The 24,098-nt window shown below is 40.8% G+C and overlaps 1 protein-coding gene across 4 annotated transcripts in view; it reads right to left on the bottom strand.

The window, feature by feature from the left end:
* Positions 1-23,471, bottom strand: part of kcnd3 (potassium voltage-gated channel, Shal-related subfamily, member 3) — a 98,448-nt gene extending 74,977 nt beyond the window's left edge. For 2 of the 4 annotated variants that reach the window (XM_042409777.1, XM_042409779.1), the window contains exons 1-3: positions 23,314-23,469; positions 23,119-23,206; positions 20,982-22,161 (exon numbers count right to left, since the gene is read on the bottom strand). In XM_042409777.1, the coding sequence (XP_042265711.1) occupies positions 20,982-22,084 (1,103 nt within the window). In that variant the 5' untranslated portion in view covers positions 22,085-22,161; positions 23,119-23,206; positions 23,314-23,469. Of the gene's footprint in view, positions 1-20,981; positions 22,211-23,118; positions 23,207-23,313 lie in introns of all 4 variants that reach the window. The other 2 variants (XM_042409778.1, XM_042409780.1) reach the window with 2 other exon arrangements.
* Between the last annotated feature and the right edge of the window lie 627 nt (positions 23,472-24,098).

The raw sequence follows: 24,098 nt of genomic DNA, 5'->3' as shown, positions 1-24,098 counted from the left end.
GTTTAAAAATATGACACCTGAAAAAAACGGTCACACCTCGTCGCACTTCATCGCCGTGTGTGCTTTTTGACTAGCATGTGTGTGACCGTGCATGGTGGAATATACACAGAGTGAGAGTTGCGCTGTATTGAATGTGAAGCGGGTGGCAGGATGAGACATAAGGAGAGGGATGTGTTGAGAAAGGGGAGATAATGGGAGGGAGAGGGGGTGGTAGAGAGGGAGGAGCTGATGATGGTAGTGTGGATGGTTTCTATTTTTAGCCTGCATGTGTGATATATGCCAATAGGTGTTCAAACCAGAGTGCAAAGGAGGCTTTGGCAGGCTATGATGCACTGATTCTGAGCTTTTTCACATTTGAAAGTCAACAGCCAAATCCTGACTTAGTCTGGTATCGTTAAATTGTATTTCTGTAGAGATAAAACCACCACAACTAACATAATTACAGCCCATTTTTCAGAAGAGTGACTGGAGATAACAGTTGCCCCCAATATTTTCTTTCCTTGCCAGGAGGCTAAGGTGCTGAAAGCCTCCGTAAAACCAAGTAAATTGAATGTGCTGAAATTAAATTGAGTGCACTATGGAAGCAGCAGAAAGAAAAAAAAAATCATATCACGATGAAATCAAATCAGGATTATATTCATAAAGCCATTCAATCACTTGTTAATCCCAAAATGATTGGGCTTTTGGAAGAAAAGACGTAGAGTTACACACGTACACACACGCATGCACCAGAGATGGATTAAGTAACATCAATCAATAAATCCCAATCGTGGAAAAATATCAAAACATCCCAACAGTAACTGATCCAGACAATTTCTTAAACACCATGATAAACACAACAAATCGGTCTCAAGGTAGGACACTATTATGAGTGATGGCACAGATAAAGTCAGATCTACTGTGGCCAAATTACTACATAATTTTAAATGTGGCTTCCCTTTCTGAGATACATCTTTGTTTGTCATGCTGCAATGCAGGGACCACAATCACTTATTGGATTATAGGCTATCACATCAATCATCCTGTGCTGTGACTGGCCTCCACTTACTAAAGCATTTATCTGATCATCCTCTCATAAATGGCCTGATGAATTGCACTGTCCTCTGACTTTGGTCTAATCATAATTGCATCTGTCTCCAATGGAGACTGTCTCTTGTCCCTTTCTGTCTCTGTCTTACTGAATCATTCCCTAAAGTGGCGCCCACACACAAACAACAAAACTGAGCTTGACAGGCAGGGGCAGAGTTATTCAGAAGATTATCAGTATGCATTTTCACAAATGAAGCATTTTGAATTTAAATATGCAAAACAGTAAATAACAAGACAGAGTCTGCAGCCCTGTGAGGCTAGCGGTGCTTTGAGCTAAATGCTAGCATTCGCAGATATAATGTTTTCCATGTTCACTGCTTACTAGCACTACACACACACTGCATCTAAGACTAATGGGAATGTCATTATCTTTGCAAGCACAGTATCTGGTCATAACCTAAAATATTGGACAAATTAACATTTTGGCCCTAGAGGAAATGTTTTAGGGATCACCAAAGTTATTAAAATCCCTCCTGTGGGGACATGAATGTGGGTACCAAATTTCATGGCGATTCATCCAATAGTTGAGGTATTGCAGTCTGGACTAACCAACCCGACAATAAGTACAGTATGTACTGTATACCTTCATATTTTAGATATGAACCGTCAGTATGAAAATGGGCCTAAATCTGTACAGGATATGTCAACACTCTCGGGTCTTATTGGGCTCTGCTGGTATAATCACCGCAGCCTTGTTTTGTTCATTTATTTAGAGATCGGAGGGGAGGGGGGGGGGGGGGGGGGCACATGAATACTAGAAGGCAATCATGACCAAGAAAACTTAAAATAGCAGTAACCAATCCTTAGAGCACAATAGTAATAAAAAAAAGCAACAAGCACCAGGTGAAAGAGACTGAGAATTTACAAGCCGTTTTACTCCATCTGGTTCTGGATAAAGAGTAAGATGTAATCAAATGCAATGAAATTGAGAGGAAAAAAAAGCTTTTCTGTGAAGCAACACAAACCTCATCTGATATTTTAGAACAAACGGAGACTATCTGATAGTCTCTGATGACAGCAAACAATTTGACTAATTAGGCCAACAAGCCTCTGAACACCATAACATTCATTTTTTCCACAATCTTCTTTTTTATGATAACACTTCTGTTGCATCTGCAGATATTTAGCCACTCTGAATCTGCTTGTCTCTCTGCTTTGTTGATGTCTGTGTGTGCATACACACGCATGCACAAACAGACAGACACAGGTACACAAACATGAACACACACATTTGGAACGGTAAAGCCCTCAATGGCAGCCATCTGTGAATTTCTAAAAGCATTTGGCCAGGTTCTTGATATCAGTCTGCTTGTCCATGGGGCCTGGCTCAAATCTGTTACTGTTTCCCAGCATGCCTTCTGTATAGAACACACATCAATGACCTCACGGCTGGAGACTGGAGCACAGGCCAAGTTTACGACTAAGAGCTGCTCTACAGGGAAAGGAAACACACACATACACACACACATATACACACACACAAGGACAGAGACAACCTTGTTTCTATATCTGTCATCTTTAAAAAGTTTACTCTCTGACAACCTCTCTTCTCTCTGCTGCCCTCTCTGCTTCTCCTGGTTTGATGGCTGATTGGATTGCACTCCTCAACCTCATCTAGCCAACCATTTGTCTCAAAACTCTTTTTTATTTAGTCTTAGCGATAGAGCAGGGCACCTTGGTCAAACTCACTGATGATAAACAGAAATGTGAAGAAACAAGACATCTAACATTTACACGTCTTCAAGGAAGGTGAAAGCTCCGCTCCGGCTGGAAATGCTGTGGGGAAGAAACAGGTAATGAAAAAGTGGAAGTTGAAATGTGTAATTCACAATCCAACCCCTGCTAATTATAGAAGCCCGGGCCTCATCTGCATCTGTTTAAAAGTCACATTCCCCCTAAGGTACAGCTAGAGCACAACCAACACAGAAACACTGTCTCCATGCCTCTGGAGCTGTGTGATGCGTGTTGTCTCATTTCTGTCTATCACTCAGCCTCTAAATCGCTCTTCTCTCTTGACAATTTGTTTCTGACTTTCTGGCTCACACAAACACGCAACTCATCAAATTCTGTGCAAGTAGAGTGGGGCTTATGGAGATAAAGAGGGGAAAGTGTCCAGTGTGTGCCCGGCAAAGGGGGAACTATTAGAAAGCTGTTGCTCCATTTACAGCCACCTGCTGTCAGCCTGGTCCACCTGCTTTGGGAACATTCATTATGGTCCAAATCATTTGACCACAACATCCATCACCGCAGACTGATCTATATCCACCTCATTAGGCTGCCGCTATCATCACTGTCCAACACTGATTAGCCACACTGGTAATGTGAGTGGATTGGAACCTGGGTTGCATAGATAAATCCCCCCGGATGGTGCCTGTGTTTTAGTCATGCCGACAACTCACTCAGAATGCAAAGTGTTGGTTATGGAAGCCAGAGAGTGTCCTGTAAACTGTAAATTAAAGAGATAGTGGATTTTTTTTTACACAGAAAGGGCAACCAGGTTTATGTTTTTTTATTTCTGATACAGAAATGCAGAAACTATCCAAAGTCTTTTGTCACAGAACCACGTTGGACTCTACTGTGGGACTGTGTGCTAGGGTTGGGCGGTAATAAGGTAATAATGTATGTGGAAATAGTTGTCATGTCATTTAGTTACTAAAAAGAATTAATTCACAGCAATTTTGTAGCATCTTTTTGTTTGTAGCAAATGACAAAACAGAGCCAGAAGAAGCTGGAGAAGCTGTGTAATCTGCATAAAGAAAATGACGGCAGATGCAAATTCAAATCTTTCCCGTCTAATCATTTGCACATTAATGTTATTAGAGTCATTCTTAGTATAAAGACAATATAACCCTACTTAATTCTGGTGTGGGTAGGAAAAAAACTTTTAAAGAGCCAATTGACACATATAAAGATGAAGGATAAAGCGGGACACATATAGCTGGTATCTTTTAAGAGCAGGTTTTCCTATTTGTTGCTTCAAATTACAAGAAACTCTTTATTTCTGCAGAACAGACTTGTTTTTTTTTAGTGAAAAACATGTTTGGAATCTGGTTTCTGCAGTTCATAATCTCCCTTAAATTCTAGCAGTGGTGCAGCCCAGTATCCCTATGAATTACATCCATTACTGCACACCATATGATTTCTGTCAAATGTCAACATTCAGTGATGATGCATGAAGCAGTGTGGCCTTTATGACACAAGGCAGAAGGTAAGGGTGTGGTAAGGGGTTTGTGTTCCATTATAGATGTACAATTACTGTTTGCCTTCTTTATTAACCATGACCACCATCTTTTCCTATACTTTAATCAAGTGTTTTAGCTACTTAGCCTTCCTTATTTATAGAGTTAGAGTTTCATTTGCCATGATCTTTCCCTAACTTGCAATACTCAGTGTTTTTTTTACATTCAATGCCAACATTCTTCAAATTCTTATCTGTCATTGAATGAATCATTCAGTATCGAAGTTCATGCCTGGCGCTAGTAAAAAGAAAAATGACAATAATTTAAACATCATACCTCTCAAGGCTCTCCCACAGTGAAGTGCAAAAGTCATCTTGTGGCAGTGAACACCTACCTAATGTTTCATGTTAGATTCTTCCTCCAGCGACCTACGAAATTATTTAAATGTCTGTTTGTTGTAGCGTATACTGCCACAAAATCGGAAGGAGGTTTAAAGTAACCAAAAATCAAATAGTGCCCCTTCCTGCAGTGAGTCCCTTTAGAAAGACATACTGTTAATTCTCATTCTACCAGAGCAGCGGAGGGAAATTCATATATTAACTTCATTGAAGAACTGGCTCTGCTGAGTGTTTTTTTTCCACTCATTACCAGAATACTCTCTGAAATGTGACAACCCTGTGAAATGCAATTAAGTTGCACACCAGCAGTTTCTCTGTATTTATATTTTTATGTATTTCATAGAAGCCAGGCTCAGTCCAGTGGGCTTTATATGTCCTTATACTTCGTTCCTCTCCTCAACATTCCTTGCTTTTGTAGTATTAATAATGAACCGCAGATCATTTTCTCTTTCACCTCACAAACATGTTGGGGAGATGAGATTCCCCTGCTGTGTGTCTACACAGGCCTAAGGCTATTGAGCGTAGAGCACAAACTGATAAGTTAATTGTAATATAGCCTGGTTTGAGTGGATGTTGTGCCTGTGCACTGCAGCAATGCAGGGTTCAAAGTCATTGTGTGTGTGTGTATGTGTGTGTGTGAAAGAGAGAGAAAGGAAGGGAAACAGAAAGAGAAAAGGAGAGAGTATGCAGGCTTCCTATGGGCTGTAGGGCATTGCAATGCACAAGTTGGTAAGGAAATGTTCCACTTTTAAAAACATAAGAATTTACAAAAGTTTGTTTCCACAGCATCAGCATTACTTTGTAGGAAGACAGAAAAGAGAAATGAGAGGCAGAGACAAAGATGTGGTGAGTAAAAGAGAGAAGTTGCCATGTATAATAAAGAGAAACAGAGATGGGAGAAAGATAAGCCGATCAATAAAGCTAGATAGCACTTTAGATTACATATGCAATATCTGTACTAATGACATCTAAATTAATTGATTTATAGTACAATATTAACAACACTATTTTCAGAAGATGCTAGTTTGCAGTCTAGATTCGCAATGAAACATCGGCCAATTTATTTCAGGCTATGACTTTGTGTAGCCTTTCACAGATATTGTATGTAGCCTGTAAATATAAATTACTTTTGAGCTGAGACTGAATGTTATAACCCCTTTCCTCACACTCAAACTGCCGACTCTCATGTACATTTAACAGGATCCTATTTCCAGGATAGATGTCTTCCATATTACACACTGCATCTGGACATTGAGGTTATGTCCTATCCACCAAAGAGCCTGTGCCTCTGCAGAGAAACAAAATCAATTTGTTCATGCTGCGCATGTGTTCAATTGTCCCTCATGTGTGAGATTGAAGTGTATTGTTCATATATACATGATACCAAGGTTATAGACCATCTCCCCTTAACAGCTAAAGTGGTTTCCTTATGGTGCATTCAGCATGATTTGTTACCCACAGTAAACTGATAGCTTCGATGATTCCCTTGCCTTGAGAAGCGCTTCTAAACCTGTCTTGCATATCAGCTGGAAGCTGGATGGAATTATAAGCTTCTGTTTTTAGCAGGTCATTGATGTGGTGCTAATTCAATGCTAATAAGATTAAAACATAATGCAGATAGTCTCTGGTGAAATGAGGCTGGTGAAAATCCTTTGAGGAGACTTCTTATTGGGCGGCAGTGGACCATGGCCTTGCTCCTTGCAGAGCAAAGAGGTAAAAGACGGGTTACTCACGAGAGGGGTTTGGAAATTGAATTAATATTGCCACCAGTCAACCTTTGAAGGGAAAAAGGGCTTACTGAAATCTATTAATGGTGTTAGTCCATGACTTGACTTTTATACACTTCCCAGTGCTTGGCGCTGTCAGATGGCACATTGCAGGATTAATCCCTCAGCATGGGTAATCCCCCAAAGACATCTGGATCAAAAAAAAAAAAAAAGTTGATTCCTAGCTTTGTGAAGGACACACCCTACATTCATGTACTGACAGGAGATGTCAAAACATAGTTGAAAAGTCCAATGAAATATCAGCACTGGACACAAAGTTTAACCATGAAGTTATACTTTCTTTAAAATGAACAGCAGCAAATCACATGTCATGACAAGAAATTCAGTAGGATCATCTTCAGTGAATCCTGTCAGGGCGGAGAAAACACTTGAGGAGAGGAGAAGACAACACACACACACACAATCACATACAAACACTCACATACACCCATACACTAAAGCAGAGTAAACAGCTCCAGAGACAAGCATTAATCCCCACAGATTTAGTGTAGCAGAACAATTGCTTTTGTCACCCTGGATAATCAGCACAGAACACAGTGTATGAATTACAGTATGCACAGAAAGACATAGACACAGTGTATATGCATGTGTAAGAGAGAGAGAGAGCGAGAAAGTGCATGTATGTCAGTGTAAGAGTGAAAGCACAAAAAAAAAAAAAAAAAAAAAAAAAAACAATGACGTCTACCTGTTCAAAAGCCTTGGCTGTGAATCTGGGAAGATTAATCAGAGTCATTCAGACAGCGTTTATCACATCCTCTACAGGGAAATGAGAGGCGATTTATTTCTATAACTTGGCCTACATATATGGAGAACTATCACTCACGTTCACTTCAGCCCCCATTATCCACTCGGTAATGAGCGCATCTACTCAGTGGACACAATACTGTCTAATCTATAATTGTTTACATTCTGGTGTTTGCTCAAAGCCAACTAAATCAAGGGGCACTCCAATAAAATGACTACAACAATGCATAACTAAGTCATGCTGTAATTGTCCTCTCAGATCAGCCTTTATTTATGCAATGTAGTGAAATCACACCAAGGAGTTAGTGTTTATACTAGTGAAACACAAACAAGTACAAGCACTTCAAGGCTTTTTTTATAAGAAAAAAAAAAACTATTTAGCAGTGCAATCACGTTTAACTATTTATTATATTGTAATTACTTTGAAGGACTCTAGTGTATAATCTGCACCTGTTTTGCATTTTCTCCCCCCAGTTTTCTCTTTGCTTCACAGGAAGCATATTTTGAGCTGTACTTGCAGCAAGGGGACTTCACTTACTGCTTACTTTTTTTGGCTTTGGCTTTTTTTTTTTGGCTGACAAGAAGCATGATTAAATAAAGAGGGACATCGCAATTACAAGGTATGTGCCTTCTTGCCACAAGAAACTCAGGTATACAAGACTCCAAGTCTACAGAGATGCTAGCAGCTCTGTGAGGCCGTACTTAGGCACAGTGGTGCTCTGAGCTAAATGCTAATATCAGCATGCTATCATTCAACAATGACAACAGTAACATGCTGATGTTAAATCCTCTGGGGACCATGAATATCTGCACAAAATGTTGGAGTGACTGACCAACAGACAGACAGAGCACCCTTACCATCACTGGAGCCATGCCTCTGGTATATATTTGCAAACCCATCCACCTCATGTCACAAACAAAAGTCTGAATGTTGCCAGAAATTACAAGGGGCTCAGGGCTTGATGTGGTGGATCTAGCTTCACAATGTGTCTTTAGGCCCACTCAGTGGGCAGCAGCCATCAGCTGTCCAGGATGCTGCTAACACCCTGGAAACTGATAATCACGGACTCATTTTCAGGCTCCTCACTGAGAGCCTGTTGGTAATTCAATTGGAGGAGTGGGCACAAGTGTAGTGGGTTTGGAAGGGCCATAGCTGAAGGCAATCAGCTGTGACAGACAGTGAGAGAGACGGGGAGGGAAGGAGAGAGTTCCTATAATGAAATGTTCACACATCTGACATACTGTTTCTTTTTTTTTTTTTGCTACAGCACCTTGAGCATCACTCCAATCACTTTTACCCAGTTAGTGGAGATGAAGTTAGCCAGGACACAGTGTCCTATGACAGGGCAGCATTTGAATGCATGGCACGCCTGTGATGAAAAGGGGTGGCAAAACAAAGCACATGCATGAAATACCTCACTGAGAGACCCTCCCTGTCAATTACCCTTCACAGTCACATTGGCCACAACAAACTCCATCCTTGGCTGACAGGTGGCCAAGTAAATGCAGTTTGCAAAAGCCTGCAAAGCGAAAGCCTTGGTGTTCGATATCTCTTGTCAAAAAATGGGCAACCATCCAGATCTCTGCATGAAAAAAAGGTGAAATACATATCAACAACAAAACAGGGGAGTCTGGACAAGCATCTCACAGAGCTGAGAAGAATAATTTCAGTGGCAGATCTTGGAAGAGAGACTAGGCTGCAGTATTGACTTCTGTGACCTCAAACACAAAAACACAAGCACCAGGTATCAAGTCTACTAGCTAATATTTTTGACATGTTTATTCTTTATAGGAGGTTATTGATTGTTTGCAGATTTCTTTTGAGGTTCTTGGACCAGTTTTCAATTGCTGAAAAAACAGACAACTTTTGAGCTGCTGTTATAATCAAGGACAGATGAAGGAAAAGAGGCCTGTGGGTACAACATCTTTGTAGGCCACCTACACAATATCAGTCCTGTTACTGTTACTAAACCAAATATGACCAATATCAATCTATCATTTACCATTCAAAACTGGTTATCTGTTCACCATATCAAAAATACCAAGAAGAGGTAATTTTTCAACAACTATTGGATGGATAGCCGTTAAATTTGGTACAGATATTAATGGTCCCCAGAGAATGAATCATAATGACATTGGTGATCTCCTGACTTTTCCTCTAGCACCGCCATGAGATTGACATTTATGGTTTTGAATGACATATCTTGACAGCTGTTTGATGGATTGCTATGAAATTTTGTCCAGACATTCATGTCCTCCCCAGGATGAATTATAGGTTCGATGAGTCCTTCACTTTTCATCTAGCACCATCATAAGGTAAAAAAAAAAAAATTCTCTAAGGGGTTTGTGACTAAATACATGACTGCTTGATTCAAACAGCTGATGTTTATGCTTTGGGCTTGGGTCATTTCAACAGTTGTTATACTAAATTAACTTGTTCTTTAGATCAGGGGTTGCCCACCTTTTTTGCTCCGCAGATCAAACCAACCAAAGGAAATGTGCCCAAGTGCAAGGGAAACAGATTTATATGACCTTGATGAGCCCAACTCTTAATATTTATATAACAATAGTGGGCAGAAAAACACAAAAATCTGCATTTCATTTTGCAGATTTTGTGGAAAATTGGTAAAATTTGTACTAAAGATGAAATATTAACTATATATAGAGAGAGACTGATAGAAAAGGATAGAGAGACATAAAAAGAGAGGGAGAGAGAGAGAAAAGAACATAAAATTTAAACTTAACAGAAGTTAACTTAACATTATTTGGTCTGTATTTCCTTGGGGTGGTGTTACCTCTCTTGCTGATGAACTTAGAAATCAATATATTGTTTTTTGGAGGCATGACGGGGAGTGGAAAAAAAAGCAATACCTCGGCTCTAGAGCATTCAATGGTAAACAACCCCCAAAATGTTACTTACCTATTTCACATTGTGTTCTCAGTTATTCACTTAGCTGCAATATTTCAAGAGTGAACTCCCAGCATACTTTAAAAATGCAACAAAGCAGAGGGCTGTGTGTAGGGTTACAAATGACTGTATGAGACATGGTTTGTGGCTACATAGTGTGTGACATATGCAGTGGATGTGGGGTCACAGGATACTGTCTAGCCGTTCAGTGTAGCATGGATAGTGGCGTGCATTCCAGCGGCGCTGGTAGTCAGAGCTAACCAGCCATGAGCAGCTACTGTCAGACTCTCAGTGTCTCCACTGGAAAGACAGGGAAGCTGGCGCTGCTTTGACAGTCAAAGCACATTTATGTCCCTTTGAGAGAGTTGCTGTGTGGGTACCCGTGTTGTAGCTGAGCTAGTGCCTCTACACAGGAGTCTCTCCCGGTATGTGTGTGTCTTTAGGAAGTGTCAGTGTATATCTTGGGGCCGGGCCATGTGTTGCATTTATTACCACAGAAAAGGAATTTATCTCTTGTTCATATAAAACGTCATGTGCTGCTTGTGAAGGCTCGCTAATGACACCAGCAGCTGATGTGTGAGAGGCATTAAACTGGGGCTATGATCAGTCAATCTTCTGCTTTTTATACTTGGTGCAGCAACTGCTACCACAGTTGGTGGTGTCAGTGTACAAAATGTGTGTGGCGTAATCTTGGCTATTACATCATGGTTAGAGAGGAGCCAGAGAATTCACCTGAACTGGACTTTCAAGCACACACATTCAAGTTAGTTAATTAAACATGCAATATGTGTATTGTTGAAAGATTCACCTGTATTAACATCATATGCTAACAAGAATCTAAGTGATTATGTGTACAGCCAAAAAAAACAACAATTTTGTGAGGAGTTCTTTAAATACACAGTAAAGATTTATGATATATGCCCCTGTGCTCTGGTGCATCTGACCAACAGGCAATGAACATACTGGCCCGGTCAGTAATCACGGTGGTTGTAAGTTACATCCACTGCTACAGGCAGAAACATGAACATGTTGTGAGTTATTGCTGTGTACCTAGAAACCGTGGATCTGGAAAATTACTTTAGTGATTTTTCTGCCTTTATAACAACCTCAATATAGTCACAATTCAGCAGCCACGGACATAAAACTAAATGTTGGTGCACATAATTGCTTTAGCAAGGTACACTCAGTTACTGAACAGAACATACTAAACATATAAACATATGCCTTCACAGTGGGACCACCTAGGAACGATAAATGTCTGCACCAAATTTCATCCCTAACTGTTAAAATTTCAGTCTTGAGCAAACAGCAGATTGACTGACCAACATTGCCATCTTTAAGCAGCAGTGGAAAGGGGAACAGGGGTCAGCGAGCTAGGTGAGAGGTAGTGGCATAGAGCATATTCTCCTCCTGCCTGGTAGGGTGAGGAAAGAAACTGAGGGAAAATAACAGCTGGGAGGTCAAAGTTGAGTTGAGAGACATTCAGTTTTTCTCATACAGGCTTTTGTGCGTGTGTGTGTAGCTCCATGATAATGAATTATTTCAATATCAGTGAGTTCAACTGGAGGTCAGTGTTGTATAGAAACCATCTTAAGGCCAAATGTGACTGTAGATGTTACTACTAAGCTTTTTAATACACAGGCCACTCTGGTTTGGCTGCACAGCCAGTAAGAAATAGGACACAGGTATTTTACACAAATATTGCCTTTATTCTTATCAGGAATAATAACGAATTGTGGATAATCTGTCATTTCAAAGTGTTATTATGAATTTGGATTTCTGTTATGTCAGGTTCCAACCACCTCTGTCAGTGCAGGTAAGGAGAAGTGATTAATCCACAATTCATGACAAGCCCTGACACATTAATATGAAGTTACAATGCCTTGCTAGTCTCTTAACCATTATTTTAAGTTTGCAGGCTTAGCTGGGTTCCTGCCAAACGCCTATGGTACTTTTATTGGCTATTTCAAAAGAAGAAAAAGACAAAAGGTAAAAAATACAACACTGTGCAAGCATAGAGACCACAGATGCAGCCTCCAGAGAATATTGTCAGGAAGTGAAATCTTTGACCCATAACTGTCTGTCCATTAAGACTACTGCATCCTATTTTTACATAGGCTCCAGAGTAGATGATACATAATGAAACATTTTCTGGGTAAAGAACACTGACCTCTGTCCTAAAACTGCTTGTCTGATATACAGTGTATCTGGGCTGATGTGTTGCACGGGGTGTCCAAGGCCCCATTTTCACCCGTTTTTTTATATGTCTAATTATGTGACTACAGTATTAATGTGAAATCTGTGTATTTCCATAATGACAACTGATTTGTGTGCCTTTGCATTCATGCCAGGTATTACATTTCCATTTTGTCATTTGGCAGACGCTTCTATCTAAAGCGACTTACAAGTGAGGCAAGACAATCAAGCATTAGAGGACAGTGATTCAAAAGAGCCGTGGTACAAATTCTCAAGTAGGTGACTAGGTATAAGTGCAATGACAAACAGTACTAGACAAAAGTTTTTTTAGTTGTTTTTTAGTTGGGTTTTTTTTTCATTTTTAACTAAAGTAAAAAACAACTGGAAGTCAAGTTGAGCGCAAAGGAAATACCAAAAACAAAAAAAAAGTAGTGCAACAATCAACAAAGTGCTAAAGGGGCTCAAGTTGTTCATGGAGGAGCTGAGTTTTCAGGCGTTTCTTGAATGCACCGAGGGAGTCAGCAAACCATGCGGAGCTGGGTAGCACATTACACCATCATAGAACCACAAACGAAAAGAGTCTGGATCATGATTTCGTACCAGGCAGTGATGGTGTTACCAGACATCGTTCAACTGCAGACCGTAGTAGACAGAAGGGAGCAACTGGCCTGATGAGTGAAAAAAAGGCCACTGACGGGCATCACTGATTTATAAAAATCACTTTTTCCCAGGGAAAACTTACTAACTTACTAATAGCAGTGATTGTGTAGCAGTAAGTTAGCAGTAAAAGGCAGAGTTAGGTGACCTTCCAACTTGTTCGGCAGATATTTTTGTGGTAACACTGTACTGTACAGATTGCATTTACATCTGATGATAATTCGAGCCAGACCACTTTCACGATGTCCAACCAATCCGATTGTATTCCAATCACAATGTGTTCTGTGTGCTTTTACACCTGCCATTAATTTGTGTTTTTCCTTATCCAGATACGATATCCAGATACAGATCACAGATTAATGCCAGGTGCAAATGGTGTTGATGGTTAGTTTTGTAAGTTGCTCTGGATAAGAGCACCTGCCAATCCTGCAAATGTAAATGTTTCCTGGAATATCTCCATATATCAACCCCATGAATAAATCAATCCATAATAACGTTTACTATTTTAATGAATAATTAAACTTGATTTAATGAAGTCGTTAAGGATATTGAAGGGAAAAAATAATTTGATATGGTCTAGTGTACAGTATTCACTGGAGACTGTACACGCAAAGTAGATTATTTGCATTTCAACATACTTTCAGTACATGATTTCAAAATAACCAGAGAGCTGAGCGCTCTCTTCCAATATTTCTTACATGTTGTATGCACAGTAGCCATATCAGAGTCTTAAATCCCCCACACTCTAAACCCCTTCAGCGTATGCGTGTCATGCACTCATTATCTTCAGTCATTATACAAACTCAACCAACTCTTAATTGATATGAGAGCAGGTCCGCCAACCACTGATCCTGATCTTAACTAAGTAAAGGTTAAAGTGAAATTTCATCGGTTTTATGTGGATGTTCAATCAGTGTTGATGGTAAATGTAATCAATTGAAGCAATAAATTCCTCAGTGCGTGCTATATTGACAGTGAAAGCTGAGTTTTCCCTGCTTACAGAGCCGTGCCGGCAGTGCCTACAGGAACCAGGATGCATTGAGCACAAGCTTCTAATGCCCAACCCCCAAATCCTCTCGGCAGCTCAGGTTCTGGACGGTCCCCGCCAGCCATATCCTCTTGCACGGCTGATGCAGCCACAGCTCTCTCCGCTGCATTTTTTCGGCTGTATACTCTGACTTGAATAAATACGGCTCATCCATAACATCCTGTGCACTCATATTTTGGGATGGCTCTTTCGCTGTTGGAAACGTAGCTAGTTTGCAATATAAGTGAAGGGAATAAGAAAGTTTTGTTTTTGAGCAGCATCTAGAGCACGCCCCTGGCTACCCTGAGGCGGAGAGTGGAAATCCAAGCTGAAATGGCCTGTAGTTCTTCCTTGCCCCCAACTACATCATTGTACATGTCAAACGACTCAGACAACATTGTTTTTCACATTATATCCCTAATTCAGATAGCTAGAGATAAGGTTGAAAATTGGAGAAATGGTCCTTTAAGAACGGACCTAGACCTAAATCACCATGGACAAATTACTTCCTTAACTGCTCTCATAAATCCAAGATAACGGGTCAGTGACATCACATTTAGGTGCTATCTTTCAGTCATACTCTCATCACCCCCATTCTAATTAGTAGCACTAACAATGGCCGCCACATTTCTCTCTACTGCCCAAATCAATACTCACTCATCTGCATTGATCATCGTTTTTCACAAGCTGTTGCTTCTCAAATAAATGCTCTATAAATCAGAGCTAGGCGACAATGAGTTGTGAAAGGCGGTGGAAATGCATGCACACTTTAACAACACACACACACACACACACACACACACAGAAAGACGGCCACTCACACATTTACGGGCACAAGTGAACACAAGCGGGCACATGCAAATCCCCCACATACTGTACATATGCTGTACATAAGACTGAATGCTGCATAAGACCCCTGCATAGCACACAACAACACTGTACTTGAGAGGTCTTGTGTGGTTGTCTGGGAGACAGAGAGCAGAGCATTGATCTTGAGGGAGCAGTGATCAAAAGAAGCTGGTCTTTAATAAGGATATTAATCATACTCAGGCATGGCTATGCTAATGACTACAATACAACGGAAACACTCCAGCTCTCATCAATACTTCATCAATTGGAATGGCCTAATGAGCCCACAAAGATGACAAGATGCACAGAGAATGCACTAGTTGGTTTTTATTGCTCAAACAAATATACACCGTTCACTGTATCAAACATTTATAGACTGCAAATTATATACAGTCTTAGACACATTAGAGGCAACGATGCTCTGAAAAGGACTAGCTTTGTGTGAAAATTGGCAGACAAACAGCCATTTCACCATCATTATACTATGAATATTATGTAAATCTTCAATGTTTTCTGCATTTAAAAAAGCAAAAGCTTTTCAAATATACAATACTGGTCTAGAAAACGCTTACAGTCAGGTTATATTTTTCAACAATATTCACTGAGAACACTGACTTCTGAGATTTTACATGACAAAAGTATGTGACTCTCAGTTTGGGCTAAGGTGTATTGGTGCTCATACACAGGTATATAGCTGATGTACCATATGCCTTGGTAAAATAGCTAGGCATATAGTACATATCATACATATCAGTGCACATCTTGTAAAGGAAGGCTGCAGGAAATCATGTTAGTCTAAAGCAGTGCCCTTCATGTCGTGTCATAACCTAATCTACTATGAAATACTCAACTACAAATATAAAGCGAACAGATGAGGGCACTTATAAACTTTGACAACAAAAAAACATGGCATCAGGTTAATTTTGGGAGTCGCTTTCACCCAATTAACCATACTTTCATGTCATATCATTAATTTAAGCTCATCAAGCTATTATTTTTGAATGAGGACCTTCAGTATTTGGATTAAAAGCTTGTGAAAAGTAAGAGATGCTCAATTTAGGCTACATTTTGTTACTTGAATGTGCTAGATACATATTTAATCAGCAATATCTTCTGCTGCTATTTATAAAATAACATGTGTGGATTTTTTTTTTACAATGTATACCAAGTATAATATTTCATAATGAATTAAGTTCTATATTATCTTGTCCTCAGGTTGTAGCTAATGTGAGAGTATGTGTGTAGAGTGTGCACTGGGCAGCTGTGTCTTTTAGGTGAATTAAAGTTCAAGATTCAAGAGATTCAAGATTAGTTGTTTTGTCCCTAGGGAAATTTGTCTTGGACATAAAGGCTGCCACATAAAAAAAACACATACAATTATAGTGCAGTAACAGACATAAAGTGTATTCAACTATGTGCAACACAGCCCCTCATTTCACACTCTTTTTATGTCCTGAGTTTAGGAAATTCACTAATAAGATTCACTGAAAAGTATCAGACTGGACTCAGTATCGGATGATACACGTTATTAAAGAACTCAGTCAGATCAAACAACTTGATTGGGACATCCCTAATTTTCATTCGATACAGAACCTGTAGTTTCAGTTGCTAGCAGCAATGAAAGGAATGTTTTGTAAGACAATCAAAAGTCAAACCAGAAAGTGGTGCAAGCTAAAGTCACCTGCATGTCGTGAAATACGTGATTCTAGAAGGATGGTGACGTAGGGACTATCCACAGGGCTAGTTGGTAAACATACAGTAGCTTGCAAGATAATTCTTAATCCTGCATACAAAGCTCTGAGTAATCAACTGTTTCTCCAACCAGTGGTAAAACTCATCAATGGGGACAACACCAACACCAGCAGTTTTGTATGAATCGCTGAACATGTCTGAGATGTGGGTGTTGATTCACAGGTCTGGAAACAGTCTCCCCAGCCGACTGATGGCAGCAGACTGTCAGTGCTGATGGGTGGTGGCTGCTACAACACTTTTTTTTTTTTTTTTACCCAAATCTGACAGTAGTGGTATGTTTATGGCAGACTTGCGCATGTCCTCCGTCATTAGATAGGATTCTGTTTGAAAATCTGCAACAAGGCATTCTAAGAAGAAGTGGATAGACAAGAAATGGGCAATTTATTTCCTTCTATTAATTAGTTAATACTTGGTCAATTCTATATAGAGAATTATATATAGAGAAGTTTCTCAAGTGGTGCAGTCAGTGAAAATAAGATACAGGTAGTGAATTAGCATTTTAATGAGCATAATGTCATTGAGGAAAAAAAACTGATGTAATTTCATTTGTTATTTCAAGTGATTTTCATTTCAACATTCGACTGACTGTGACTCATTGCTAGAGGCCAAAATATATAATATGTACATACAGTACACGGCTCTTGAATACTTTTAAATAGCCTTTATCTGGATTTTCAAAGAGGATATTAGTGTACTGAACGTTTGCCACTGTATTTAGACATTCAATTGTGATAACATTTTAGACTTACTATGATTAAAATGTAGTTGAAGCAATTAAAGCACCTGGTCTCATGGCTGAACATTATCCAATATGAAAAATATTCTCTAAACAGATTATGATGATAAAAGATAATAAATACAAAGATGAAAAGTCTTGTTAGAGATCATTACAAACTTAACTGCTGCACTTGGATCACACTGAGATAATTAAGCCTAGTTTTCTCTTTCACAATGCAAATGAAGATGTGAACTACAGTACATGAAGTCTTGATGGACCCGTAATGAAAAGCTGAGGTTTAGCAGTTGCTATAAACCGTTCTGCCTCCTCCCCAGTCAGACAACTCTTTATAAAACAGGTTCAACCAAATATGACAAATGCTCAAAGTTATTGTCATTCAAAAAGGTCAAAATCAATTTGTTTAACAACTTAGGGAATAAAATCCCTCACAGGTCCTATTGCCTAAATGTCTCTGATTTAGCTAAAGCCTCACCACTGTGTGCCTGCCTGCCCTTCATTTGCAGGATTTCAGCTAAGCTTTTTAGCCCTGCTATTGAGTGAACACAGGCAAGGATGGCTGTGTTGGTTGATGGCTTGCTATCTCGCTTGGTTGGTTGGTTAAACCTTATTTTGTCCGGTTGGTCAAAAGGAACAATATAGCCAACAGGGTCTGCTTTTGAGGATTTTATACCAAAATACGTCCCCTGCAATTTCATCTTGCTCCAATCTGGTTTTGATATATATAAAAAACTATATTAAAAGTCAGATGCAATAAACAGACTTTTTGTCTATCCCCTCTATTGCTCCCTCTCCTGTCAGCCCAGTCTCCATTTGCCTTCTCTTCTGACATACTGTTGTCATTAAGAGCAATTTCCATTTCCAGTGGGACAGAAGAGAGCCACACTTCAAAAAGCTATTCACCTGGTATTTCATTGCCCATTGTTGAAGGGGATTATGGATTCTGATTGAGGCCGGATTATAGTCAGATAAACACACTCAAAAAGCCACAGTGGGAAGGCAGCACGCATGTGGCAAAGGTAGGGCATCCTTGTTGCCATGTTTCTATTTTACTAATGAACACTAGTGTGCAGCACAAACACTGGGGCAAAAGCATACAAGTTAGCAGTAACTTAAAGGGGACCTATTATGCTTTTCCTTATTTTCAGTCATATATATATGCTGCTACAATGTTCATATTAAACGTGGCCAAGGTGTCAAATAATGTGGTAAATGTACGTCAGAACAGAGTGGGCTCATTGGGAGGGGGGCCTTAAAGAGACAGGGGCTAAGACTGCCTGTTAGAGAGAGAGGCTGAACTGAGAGGCTGCATATAGGGCCAGTATAAGATAAATAAGGAGTTTCATTGTGTGAATCATGCAAAACTACTCTAGTGAGTCCCAGAATAAAAATATAGAGATGAAAATGAGCATAATAGGTCCCCTTTAAACATTAGAGTGCAGATGATACGAGTATCTGCAGGAGGAGAACAAAGCTGAACACACACTCTACAGCACAAAACTAAGCCCTCAGGCACCTAGACAGGAAGACAAGTCAAGGAAAACATTGTCTGTGGGAACTAGCTTTTATCTTATTTAGATAGTCAGTTGAGTATTAACTGCTGCACAGCTAGTCAGGATGCTTTTCCACAGATTTCAATGCAAGTTGGTGGCGGAAAGAGTCGCAGAACTTGCTTGTGAATCAGAAATCACATTCATTGATTGATCCCCGAAAACCTACATGCAAGGTCCAGCACCTTGAATCTACCTCTGTGTATGAAACGTGCTTTATAAATAAAACTGCCTTGCCTTATAACATGCAGGCAAACGTTACACAAATATTATACACAGAAACGTTATACACACACATACAGGGTTAGTATATGTGTGTTTATGACGTAAACCAAGAGGAGAGACCAGAATGTCAGGCAGGTTTACATTAGTCAGCAGATGCAGTGGGCCACATCATTAGTCACTCTGACACCCACTTCTGGCCCCTACTTTATTGATGAGGCCAAGCTCAACAACTACTCCCCTCTTAACACACACACACACACACACGCACACGCACACGCACACACACACACACACTCTCCTCTTCCACAATGCTACTGTAAAAGCAACAGGAGACCAGTTTAGTGTCTCAGGTCTCACTCCAGTGGGAAAATATGTACTGCGTGTGAGAAATCGGGCCAACATGGACACCAAAGCAAGCTGCTGTGTGTTTTACAAAATTAACAGTCAATATAGCAAAGAATTTCATGCAATTTTCTACAATTAAGGGGCAATTTCTCTGTCCAAATACCAAACAACCGATCCAGAATCAAACATCTGCTCAACACCAGATTTTCCAGGCAGGTTGTGAATGGCAGGGCACAATGACAGGGTGCCAAGTGTGTCACAGCAATGAGCTCAGAGCCATTTATGGCCTCCATGACTCTGACATTTAGCAGGATGCTGCAATTTGTCAGCCTCTCAGTCTGACTCACACATCCACAACAGGGGACGCTCATAAAACACATTACCATTAGGCCTAATAGTGCCGCATCACAGAACTGTGAGTCTCTGTGTGTGTGTGCATGCACGCAGTGTAAAATTAATGATATATGTGTGGTTCCCCTCACTTCCATAAAATGACTGGTGGAAATATATGATGACATAAAAATGAAGAAAAACAGGCTGGAAGACATAACTCACACATACATCCAAATGCCCTATATGTACATCTTGTAAAACTCAATCAAAGTCAATTCATGAGTTTGTAAAGAAAACAATAACAGCAGTCGTGGGCTGCAGGTTAATTGGGCATTCAATGAATAATGGAAACATGTATGCCGTTAAAAAGTGTATGTTAAAAGCAGTAATTATCTATGCCTGTTACCCGAATGCAAATAACTGAACCACTCATTTGTAGAGCATTTTGATATGCAGCATCAGAGCCTTTGTAGCAAGAGGCACTTAATTTTCAAGGCCGGCAAATGTAGTGTAACTCATAAAGAGGGACTGAGGGAGGAGGAGGAGGGCTCTCAGAATGCGAAGTCACTGTTTCAGTTCATTCTGAAAGCGCATGGCTGCTAACCATAGCGCAGGTTAGAGAGGAAAGTAATGATATAATTTCTATTCCCTATCCAATGTTTTGGTTTCACTACATTGCTTTCAACTTTCCCACATTCTCTACTTCTGTAATCTATGTCTTTCTCTGTCTCTTCGTCTTATCGGTGGTATATAAAGGGCAGGCAGTGCCACAGCCATTTCTGTGAGAGAAGAGAACATCTTGATGGCTGCTTTTCCCTCAGAAGAATACTGTCAGCTGTACAAACATGATGGACACAGTCTACTGAAAACTGACATTTCTCTGTAGTCTCTTATCATCATGCGTAAAGTTTGCAAAGAACTGTATATCTTGGAAAGGGTGGCACTGACTATGGAAGCAGTTGTAGGTTTTTCGGCCACGGAGCCAGACACACATTTCAAGTCGAATCATAATCAAACATTTACTCACAAAGTAAATACACATACTCATTCACACAGACAGGCACTTGCACAAACACACACACACACACACACACACACACACACACACACACACACACACACACACACACACACACACACACACACACACACACACACACACACACGCAGCACTCGCATCCAGCTAAAAGAAGTGTCTACTCTTACCCGAGTGTTGTCATAGTAACGATGGTGTACCAGAAGGAGGCTGGGATGCTGGTGAATTTGCTGGAGCTTGACCCCTTCTCTGCGTAGAACATGACGGTAGCAAAGATAATTATGGCCATAGTGAGGGAGAAGAGCAGGAAGCCCAGCTCCGAGGCACAGCTCTTCAGCGTGTAGCCCAGGATGCGCAGGCCCTGCGAGTGCCGGGAGAACTTAAAGATACGGAACACACGGAAAACACGGAGTGTCACAAAAGCGCCACTCACGTCCTCGTTGTCAGTCATCACCAGGCCGATGTAGTAGGGCAAGATGGCCACCACATCGATGATGCTCATAACGGACCTCATGAAGCGGTAGCGGCTGGGCGCAGCAAATAAGCGCATCAGGTACTCCACGGTGAAGATCATGACGCAGGCCGTGTCCATGCAGAAGAAGGCCACGGTGTAGCGTTCACCACATGGCACTTCCTTCTGGTTGGGCACAGAGCCGCAGGGCACCGTCTCCACCACATTGGTGATGACAGAGACAGCTATGAAGAAGCCAGTGACGTAGTAGAAGACAAGGGCCATGGTTGAAGTGTGGGGGTTCTCAAAAGCCCGCCACATGGTCTCCCGGAAGGTCATGTTGGGCAGCTTAGCGTCCTTGTTGTCCTCTTGGTCATCCATCAGACGCTCTGCATTCTCCCTCTTCCTGTCCTTGTACTCTTCGTAGCAGCAGTCACCGATGATCTCTGGGACGATGCCAAAGAAAGCCAGCTCCTCATCATAGGAGGAGATACACTCGTAGCGCGGGTAGTGGAGCTTGCCTGTGCGGTAGAAATTGAGCACGCTGCGGAACACGTCAGGGTCCCGGTCAAAGAAGTACTCTTTGGTCTCTTCATTGTAGAAGAACTCCTTCTCCGAGCTGCCCAGCAGGGTGTCTGGATAGCGGTCCAATGTGTTCCTCCAGGTCTGGAAGCGCCGTCCACTGACATTGAGAATGATTAGCTCATCCTGCCGCTTGTTCTTCTCAGTGGGCGCCACTGGCATGGGCAAATTGGCCACGGGCATCCAGCCAATTGCTGCCGCCCGGGCAAAGGGAAGCCATGCCGCTACTCCCGCTGCCATGCTGTGTCCGGCCTGGGGCGTAGGGGGGAACAAGTCCAGCACCTTCACAACCAGCTTGACTTCAGCTCATTCACCATCTAAAGGAAGAGAGGGAAGGAGTCTGTGAGGGTAAGAAGGAGGGGAGCGCTGTTGAGATCGTGACGGGGGAGAGAGTGAGAGGAGGCAATGAGAAAACAGAAAAAATGGAATACAATTTGAGATACATGAGTGTTGCAATGAAGATGTGAGAGAGAGAGATGGAAAAGTGGTGTTAAAGAAACCGATCTAGTGGAAAAAGTGAACCAGTGAGAAAAGGGAATGGATGTAACAAATGAGATAAAAACAAACAATGCAACCCATAGTCTAATGAGGCGGTCTAGCTGAGAGAAGAAAAAGTATTTTTTTCAGGAAATACATTTAACATCACACTTAGGCTGAGAAACATTTACAGTGCACAACATAAAATATATTTCTGTTTGACATAGAAAGCTTTCATGAGATTAGAGGAACATATTGCAATTTCCAATAAGCATCATCTTCCCCGTAATTACTTTAAGGTTATATTTCTCAGATCCCCTCTATTGGGTTACAGTAGAGAAGCAGCCTTCTCAGGACCGCAGTTGACTGCATCTTATAGCCTAGTTTAGAAACTGAAGGCAAGCAAGCAACTGCATCATAAAATATTGTACATTGTTAGTTTTGTGTGTGTTTAAGTCTTTGTTACAAACAGGAAATATTTATTATTCTAGAGATTCTTCTTAAGAGATACAAGCAAGCGGTTCGTCAAAACCTGTTGAGTTTCTCAGCTGATGCATTTTTTTTTTTCTAATCAAGATTGATGAAACTCATGATTGTCCCGATTCATTTAACGAATCTGGTTTAGATACACGATTCTCAACAAGTATTTTTGACAATAACAGATGGCAAATTGGCTACTAACCCTCAACACGGTACAAGCAAACGCGTTACAATCTACTGAACAGGTTGATAACTAAACAACACAAACTGTGTGCTGACAGTTTCATCTACGATATAGTCTTCAATTAACAACTCACCGATTTAAAATTCTCCATCCAAAGAAACCTTGTTCCAAAGCAGTTGAGTTACAAGTCGTCGTAGGTTTGGATATTTATGAAAGCGTGTCTGGAAAAAAAAATACCGGGAAAGAAGTTATTTAGCGAAGAGATGAGCCACATCAGATAAACGCTGCTGCTGAGGTGAGAGCGGAAAAGTACCGGAGACGAACGTACCACAGCTGCTGTAATTCAGTTTCCATTATGCGAGGAGAGAAATGATGAGAGGAGTCCGCCGACAAGACCGTCGTACCTTGGCTTTTCGGGATGAGTGGTGGGAAGAGACAGAGGAGGAGGAGGAGGAGGAGGAGGAGCAGCTCTCTCTCTCTCTCTCTCTCTCTCTCTCTCTCTCTCTCTCTCTCTCTCTCTCTCTCTCTCTCTCTCTCTCTCTCTCTGCGCAGGGCGGTTTGTGGACCAAAAACTGCATTTATGGGACACCTCGATCAGGATGCAAAACGATGCGCAGAGACTGGATCACTCACTGATGAGAAAAAAAAAAAACTGAAATATCCCTCTGTCATCACTCAAAATTCATTGACAAAATGGTTTCCTGGGCTGAAATAGGGGAGCTTGCTATCCAACCATTCAAACAGTAAGTGCGCTTCTGTGCAACCAATATACTGTAATTTACACCTATCAAGGCAATTGCTATATCCCAGCAGGGGCGTATATAACAATTCAAGGGCCCCTGAAACCACATTAGCTGGAGTTTTTATGGACCCTCCTAAATTGTGGACACCTGCCAGAGTAGAGGTTATCGCAGGTCCAAAATGTTTGACCTGATCCAAAATTGACTGGTGAAAACGTGCATAAATTCACTCTCATAAAACATCAGAACAGACAGAGGATAATTAGATCAGATTTAAATTCGACCTGAACAGACCTAAGTAGAGAGAGAACTCTGGCATCAATTAACAAGCAGCTGCAGTAAAAAAAAAAAAAAGCAGCAATTTAATAATAAT

This window comes from Thunnus maccoyii, chromosome 4, assembly GCF_910596095.1.
Source record: "Thunnus maccoyii chromosome 4, fThuMac1.1, whole genome shotgun sequence".
Lineage (NCBI taxonomy): Eukaryota > Metazoa > Chordata > Actinopteri > Scombriformes > Scombridae > Thunnus > Thunnus maccoyii.
The sequence above is the reverse complement of the archived record's forward strand: the minus strand, read 5'-3'. Positions and strand labels throughout refer to the sequence as shown.